General features: G+C 51.0%; 1 protein-coding gene across 4 annotated transcripts in view; it reads left to right on the top strand.

Annotated features, from left to right (window-relative positions):
* add3a (adducin 3 (gamma) a) overlaps positions 1–7,500 on the top strand; it is a 29,657-nt gene that overhangs the window by 15,864 nt on the left and 6,293 nt on the right. For all 4 annotated transcript variants that reach the window (XM_086142311.1, XM_086142312.1, XM_086142313.1 and 1 more), the window contains exons 3-10: positions 2,952–3,090; positions 3,165–3,316; positions 3,729–3,809; positions 5,254–5,403; positions 5,474–5,617; positions 5,689–5,787; positions 7,026–7,202; positions 7,275–7,500. The exon at positions 7,275–7,500 is cut by the window's right edge and continues 32 nt beyond it. In XM_086142311.1, coding sequence (XP_085998437.1) covers positions 2,952–3,090; positions 3,165–3,316; positions 3,729–3,809; positions 5,254–5,403; positions 5,474–5,617; positions 5,689–5,787; positions 7,026–7,202; positions 7,275–7,500 — 1,168 coding nt within the window. The remainder of the gene's footprint in view (positions 1–2,951; positions 3,091–3,164; positions 3,317–3,728; positions 3,810–5,253; positions 5,404–5,473; positions 5,618–5,688; positions 5,788–7,025; positions 7,203–7,274) is intronic.

Raw genomic sequence — 7,500 nt, 5'->3', positions numbered from 1 at the left:
AGCCAATCAGGCGCCACCTTAACGTTTTCCTTCGGCTAGGCTAGGCTAGGCTAGCCGCGGAAGACGTCCCCTGCTTCCAGTCCCGCGGCTCCCATTAGCATAATAACATTTCCCCGGCTCGCCGCCAGCAACCGGTTGAATCCTAATATAACCGCCGCCTTCCCGCCACACCCTCGCCGCTGGCGCTCCGCGAGCGGGGTTTTCGTGCCAGGTCGTGTTCTGCTGAAGCAGCTCGCCTGAGAGGGCGTGGCCGCATCAGCTGATCTCCTAAGATCTGAAGCGATCCATAGATACGTGATTGATATCGGGTTCCGCGGCTCTTTTTATAGCTGGAAATATGATCGGCGTTTTGCACATGGCGAGCCGGGTGGGGGGGCTTGTGGGGGGGTTGGAGGTCAGAGAGATGGACCTCAAGAGATCCGCAACTTCCTGTTCCACACGGCGTTGCTAGCATAGCTAGCGTAGCTAGCGGGCCGCTGTCACACCTGTGTTGGTTTTAAGGTTCGGCATTTTCAACTCCAGCGGCTCGGTCTAATTCCTGGTTCAAGCTGTTTTTCTGTTTCCCCTCTCCGTCAGCTCTCCACCTGAACCCCCCCTCCGTTTGTTTTGACTCCGGCGTGGCGGCGGCGGCTCCAGATTACACGTTTGCAGCGCCCAGCTGGCAGCTTGTTTTAAAAGTCGGACTGATTTAGTCGCGGCCAGAACGTAGCGGGGCAACTGTGTTTACCTTCTGAAATCACTTCCCACGGGCACCAAGGTCTTTCCAGGCTTGGATTGCTAACAGGCTAACAGGCTATCCGTTTCTGGAGGAGAGGAAATGGCGATGGGCGTCTGCCTCCTCACTCGCGACGTAAAATAGTCCCCCAGATTACAAGTAGCAAACATCAGCACCTTTTAGTTTGAATCACGCGTTACTGTTTTTAGCTTTCTCACCATCAGCTTCGTATTCATGTCCGCGGCTCCTGGGAACTCGATCACCGTGACCCCTTTCTTCTTCTTCTTTTTTTTTGTTGTTTTAATTCAATCCAGGTCAAAAAAGTCCTCTGGAGCGGAAGATTAAATCAGTCGAGATTCGATTACCGTCCGCTCATACCGTCGATTACCGCCCCTTTAACTCGCCGCTTCTATTTTTCGGGCTCCGATGCCTCGTCGTCCGCAGAAACTTTGTCACGCACCCTCGACTGCTGTCCGGTTGGATAGAAGTTTAGCGTACGCAATCGCTTTGGATACCCGCTAGCACGCTAGCATGCTAACACCATTGCGTTGTTGCCCGGCGTGAACATTTCAAGGCTAAAGGTAAATTTCCGCGCTAGACTTAGCCTGACTAGCTGTTAGCCTGTCGGGCAGCCATCTCCATCCTGACAGGATGCAGGAGGAGACCCGCAAACACAACAACAACAACAACAACAACAACGACAACAACGACAACGACAACGACGATGTTTGTTTTCACCGCAGATGTTCGGCTTTTGCCGAAAAAAAAAATAAAAACCATCTGAGTGATAGATCCACTTTGGACCCCTGGAATTAATCTGTTTGGATGATGGAGTCAAATCCCTTCCGTCATAATCCCCCACCCTGAACACACACACACACACACACACACACACACACACACAGCGTTGAGCAGATGCCTGCGTGTGTGTGTTAAACATGTTTCACTCCACCGAGTCATTTTCTGTCTGAAGCTGATTGGATATTGAATATTTAAAGAACAACGCCGATTTGACACGTGACATTTCGCAATCCATTACGAAATATACCGTAATTAGTAAATATGTAATTATTATGTAATCATTTCAGCCTATTTGTCATATTAATTAATTTTAATGGACGCTAAATGATGTTTGCTAATGTTGCTAATGTTGCTAACAAGTCCTAGTTAATCTCCCACTGATTTTTATTGAATTGATCGTGTGTCGTTTGAACAGACTGACCAACAGTTGGTCGGGGGTCGGGGGTCAGGGGTCAGGGGTCGGGGGTCAGGGGTCGGGGGTCGGGGGTCAAGGGGGCCGGCTCAGGACCCCGACACTGAAAACAACCAGCAAGGGGGTGGGAAAAAAAACACACACACACACACAAAAAACAAAAACAAAACAACGCCGCTGTCAGACTTCCACAACACGTCTGTTACCACGGCAACCTCGCCACCGGGGACGATGGAATGTCTGGCCGCGGCTCAGGAACCCAGCGGCGCTCCCGGCTGTCTTGACTGGGACGTACCATTTTTTATTCCCCACCCAAAAACAGAAGAGGAAGCCTGGCAAGACATGAATGGATGAATCCGGGGGGGGGTCAACTGTCAGAGATGTTTTTGTGCACGCGCACACACACACACACACACACACACACACACACACACACACACACACCCTCTATGCATGCTGGGGTGCAGTGAAGGCCTATTTTCACCCCTAAAGACGCAACTTTCTGGTTTATTTATTCCTTGAACGGAGGTGGACGTCCAGCGCTTTGGCTTGTTCATGTCTTCACCTGGAGATTATCCACACACACACACACACACACACACATGCTTTACGAGTTCGTGAGTCAGCCTGGCACTCGGCACCTGGAGGAGCCGGTCCGATCCGCCGTTAAAGCGCTCTGTTGTTCTTCCTCTCTCCGCGTCACCACATCCTCACCCTCCGCCGCCCTTCTGTAATCATCCTCGCCATAATGGCGCCCGCGGCCTGTCATTCCCCAGGGAACGCCATGTGTAAAGAAAAAAAAAAAATCAGCGGCGGCTGCAGCTTTTGGGATTGTTTGGGTGACAGTAATGTTCCGCCGCGGGTCGTCGAGTTTAGCTCCGCCGCTAATTAGCATCCGCGGTTCTCCGGGTAGGTCTCTCGCCGCACCCCGAGCCAACCAAACGTGTTATTACACATCTATTACGCCGCCGTCTGTCTTCTGAGGAGACGGGTTCTGACGTCCGTCCCGTTCACGGCTTTCAGGCCTTCAAGGAGGAGCTGGAGAGTCTGATCCAGGAGCAACAGCGGAAAGGCAACAACCCCACCGGGCTGCTGGCGCTCAGGCAGATCGCAGACTTCTTCATGGCGAGCTCCGTGGCCGGCTTCAACACCTCCCCTCTCAGTGAGTATCCAGGCAACCGGGCGGCGGCGGATGCCATCGGCGCCGTTAATCCGATCTTTCCGGTGTCCGCCCAGGTATGGGAATGGTCACGCCCATCAACGACATGTACGGCGTGGACACGGCCGCCATGGTGAAAGGGGAGAAGATGACGCGCTGCAAACTGGCCAGCCTGTATCGGCTGGTGGATTTGTTCAGCTGGGCGCACATCGCTAGCTCCTACATCACGGTGAGGTGTCGCTAAGGAAGCAGATCTGAATCACAGTCAAGTGGGAAAGAAACAAAATTAAAAAAAAAAATTAAAAAAAAAAATACAATATAAAATACAATATAAAAAAAATACAATAAAAATACTATAAAAACTGTCAAGATGCAAGGAAAATAAAAATAAGGGTATGTAAAAATATATAAAAATATACGTAATGTTTTTACATGTGTATTTACAAGTTCATGTGTATATTATACATATATTTATATTTATATCGAGTTCATGTTTTGCTACCTAGCTCACGTGAGAGATGAGCTAGGTAGCGAAGCATGTAGGTCAATGCAAAGCATGTAGCTCCTCCTTGCTAACCAGGCTAGCCGTGGGCTAACGTGATGCTAGGGATGCTAACCATGTTGCCCCCCCCTTCGTCCAGGCCCGGGTCAGCAAAGAGCAGGACCACATCCTCATCCTCCCCAGAGGTCTGTCCTTCGCCGAGGCGGCGGCTTCAAACCTGGTGAGCGCTCGCTACGATCCCTTTGCGTGTGTGTGTCGCTACTTCCTGTTTGTCAGCCAATCAGAGGCTTTAATTGCATCTCAAGATGGAAACTTTCCCTTCACATCACACATGCATTCTCTCCACTTTCACCTCCTTTACTTTCTCTTTCTCCATCTTCATCCCTCTTTTTTGCATTCTTTCTCTCTTTTTCTTTCACTTTCTCTCGTCCTCCCTTCCCCCCTTCATTCCCATAAATGCTCTTCTCTTATTCTATTTTTCCCTCTACCCCAATTCTTCATTCTCCTCACACCTCCTGGTCCTGGTCCTGGTCCTGGTCCTGGTCCTGGTCCTGGTCCTGGTCCGGACCGAAAGCCTTAGTAGCCTCGTTTTCCTCTTTCTAATTCAGATTCTATATATGACCTTTTATTTGCCTTTCGGCTTGCCTGGCTTTTCCCTCCGTCTCTCCCTCTGAGGTTACCGCCGCTCGCTGGCGTCTGATTGGCTCAGAGTAAATGATTGACAGCTCAGGGGGCGTGACAAACCGCGGACAAACAAACGCAAGACGAAGGAGAAGGAGTGAAATAAAGACTCCTAAGTATTAGCTTATGCTGCCTGTGGGGGTCAGGGGGCGGAGCCAATCAGTTGGGGGGCGGGGCTTAACCAAATGCAAACACACACACTCACAAGTATTGATCACGGATCAACGTGTTCTGGCCTTGGGCTCCCGTGTGGACACGCACACATCAGCGCCAAGCTTTTTTTCTCGCCGCATCCTTGCATTTTCGTCACGTGGTCGCGGCGCCGCGGGGCAAACCGGATCTGGGCCGCTCACGTAACCAACGGCGATCGATGGCGGCGCCAGCTGCCAGCCAATCGCTCGCACCAGGACTTTGCCCCGCTTTTGAGTCAATAGAGACCGACCGGCCCCGGGGGCGTGGTCTGATTGGCGGCATCATGAGGGAACTGGCGAAACAGAAACTCATCAATATTTTGATTCGCCTCATCTGAATCTGCGGTCGGATAATGTGGATATCCTGTTTTGGAATATCCTGTTCTGTGCGCTGAACAGCCAAAGCGTCGTTTAAAGGAGAACGAGCGGAGTGTATTCACACACACCTGTGTTTTGAGCGGCAGGTGGACAATGGCGCCCTCTAGTGGCGTGAAAGTGCATCGCGGGTTAGCGGTTAGCCAGCCGGGGTTTGTTTTGTTGACGTTCAACCACGGCCGCCACACTTGTTTCCTGGATCTCGGGCACGCTTTGTGCACCTTCTGCTTATTGACACACACATACACACACACACACACACTCACACACACACACACACACAGGCACAACGACTAACGCGTTCTTGCAGCAAGACACATCCAATCCCACTGTCACATGTGTTAGCCTGCAGAGGAGGAGTGTGTGTCTATGTCTGTGTGTGTGTGTGTGGTTCCTGATGTTTTAAACCCCCACCAGGTGAAGGTCAACATCATCGGGGACGTGATCGATCAGGGCTCCACCACCCTGAGGGTGGACGCCGCCGGGTTCGGCCCCCACGCCGCCATCTACTCCATGCGCCCGGACATCCGCTGCGTCATCCACGTGCACACCCCGGCGGCGGCGGCTGTGAGTGACGGATCGAATCCATCAGAACGTTGGCGCGATCGGTTTTAACGACGTCTTCCGCCCGGCGCAGGTGTCGTCCATGAAGTGCGGCCTCCTGCCCATCTCCCAGGAGGCCCTGATCCTGGGCGACGTGGCCTACTTCAACTACCAGGGCAGCCTGGAGGGCCAGGAGGAGCGCCGGGAGCTGCAGAAGGCGCTGGGCCCCACGGCCAAGGTTTGGGACCTCCCTCTCAGCCACTTTGCCGGTTTTATCCGGATGTTCGTTAAACCGAATCGGCTCTACAGGTTTTGGTGCTGAGGAATCACGGCGTGGTCGCTCTCGGGGAGACCATCGAAGAGGCCTTTCACAACATCTACAACGTCCAGCTAGCCTGCGAGATCCAGGTACACACACACCGGCGGCGAGAAACACGATTCTTTTCACTGAGTCGTATCTAACCAAATCAAGTTTTTGAGTCTTCTGAGTCATTTGAGTCGTTTGAGTCATTTGAGTCATTTGAGTCACTGAGTCAGTCGTCCGTTTTAAGATAAGATAAGATAAGATAAGAACAACTTTATTAATCCCGAAGGAAATTGTTGTGCCAGAGTTACAGAAAATATAACAGTAATGAATAATAAAAGAATAAGGCAGAATTAGAAATAAAAATAAACTATAAACTATAAAGTGTCTCAGTGAAACTATAAAGTGTCTTAGTAAACAAGTGATAAAACTATAAGTGTCTTAGTAACAAGTGAGGTAAGGAGTGCACAATAGTATGATAGAAGGAAAAATTGTAGTGTAGCTGTGATGAAATGAAATATTGCACAGTTCTGAATATTGCACAGTGAAATGAAGTATTACACAGTTTTTGTTTTTTTTTAGGTTAAAGATAGTTTTCCAGGTAAAGTGGCTATTCTGACCTACCAAGTGATTCATTTGTTAAGTTACTGAGTGAGTCATTTCTTCTGCAAGTACGTAAAGCTACTCTGAGTTACTGACTGATTCGTTGGTTGAGTTACTGTACGAGTCGTTCGTTTTGTAATTATAGAGGGCTACTGTTAGCTATTGAGTGATTCGTTGGTTGTGTTACTGCGTGAGTCGTTCGTTTTGTGAGCGTGGAGGGCTACTTCAAGCTGCTGAGAGATTTATCCCAGTTTCGGAGTGAGTTGTTCGTTCGTGAGCGTGGAGAGCTACTTTTTGCTACTGAGTGATTCGTTCGTTGAGTTACTGAGTGAGTCGTTAGTTTTGGAAGCGAGGGGGTTCTCTTAGCTTCGGAGTGATTCGCTTGATATATTTATATGAATGCAGTTCGCAGTTGTACATTGTAACGCGTTATCAGGTCTGTCCTTTGCAGTCAGCGAGCTAGCATTAGCAAGGACGGGGCTAGCAGACGGGAAATAGACAAAGAATCATGACCGTCAATAGACGACCGTAGATATTTGTCCACGACTCGAACATCACTAATACGTGCACAGAAAATCAAATCTCCCGAGCGACTCTTCCGCGGGAAAGAAAACATTAATCCTTCTGGCCAAAGCCCCCGGCTTAATTTCTATAAATAAACCCCCTCCCTCCCTCCACCATGTTTGATTCTTTGGCGCCGCGGCTGCCCTTTTTTTTATTCTTATTTTTGTAATTCCAGGTGAACGCCATCTCCTGCGCCGGCAGCGTGGACAACCTGATCGTCCTGGACCAGGAGAAGTACAAGTCGCGCGTTCACGCCCTGGCGTCCGCCGAGGCCATCAACATGGGCGGCCTTTACAAGTGGAAGGTCGGCGAGCTGGAGTTCGAGTCCCTGATGAGGATGCTGGATAACCTGGTGAGCGTCGCCTAGGCAACACGGCGCGAACATGGCCAGGTTTTTGTTTTTAACCTCCCCGCCCACCCGCAGGGCTACCGGACGGGCTACGCCTACCGCCAACCCATCGTGCGGGAGAGGCCGCGGCACAAGAGCGAGGTGGAGATCCCCGCCACCGTCACCGCCTTCACCTTCGAGGAGGACGTGGACGGCGGCGCCACCCGCCTGCCCTTCAAGTTCCTGCAGCAGCGGCAGCAGCGCGAGAAGACGCGCTGGCTAAACTCGCCCAACAGCTACACCAAGGTCAACGTGGAGGGCG

Source organism: Fistularia commersonii, chromosome 35 (assembly GCF_037954325.1).
Source record: "Fistularia commersonii isolate RoL2024-O1a breed Wild chromosome 35, RoL_Fcom_v1.0, whole genome shotgun sequence".
NCBI lineage: Eukaryota > Metazoa > Chordata > Actinopteri > Syngnathiformes > Fistulariidae > Fistularia > Fistularia commersonii.
This window is presented reverse-complemented; position numbering and strand designations above follow the sequence as displayed.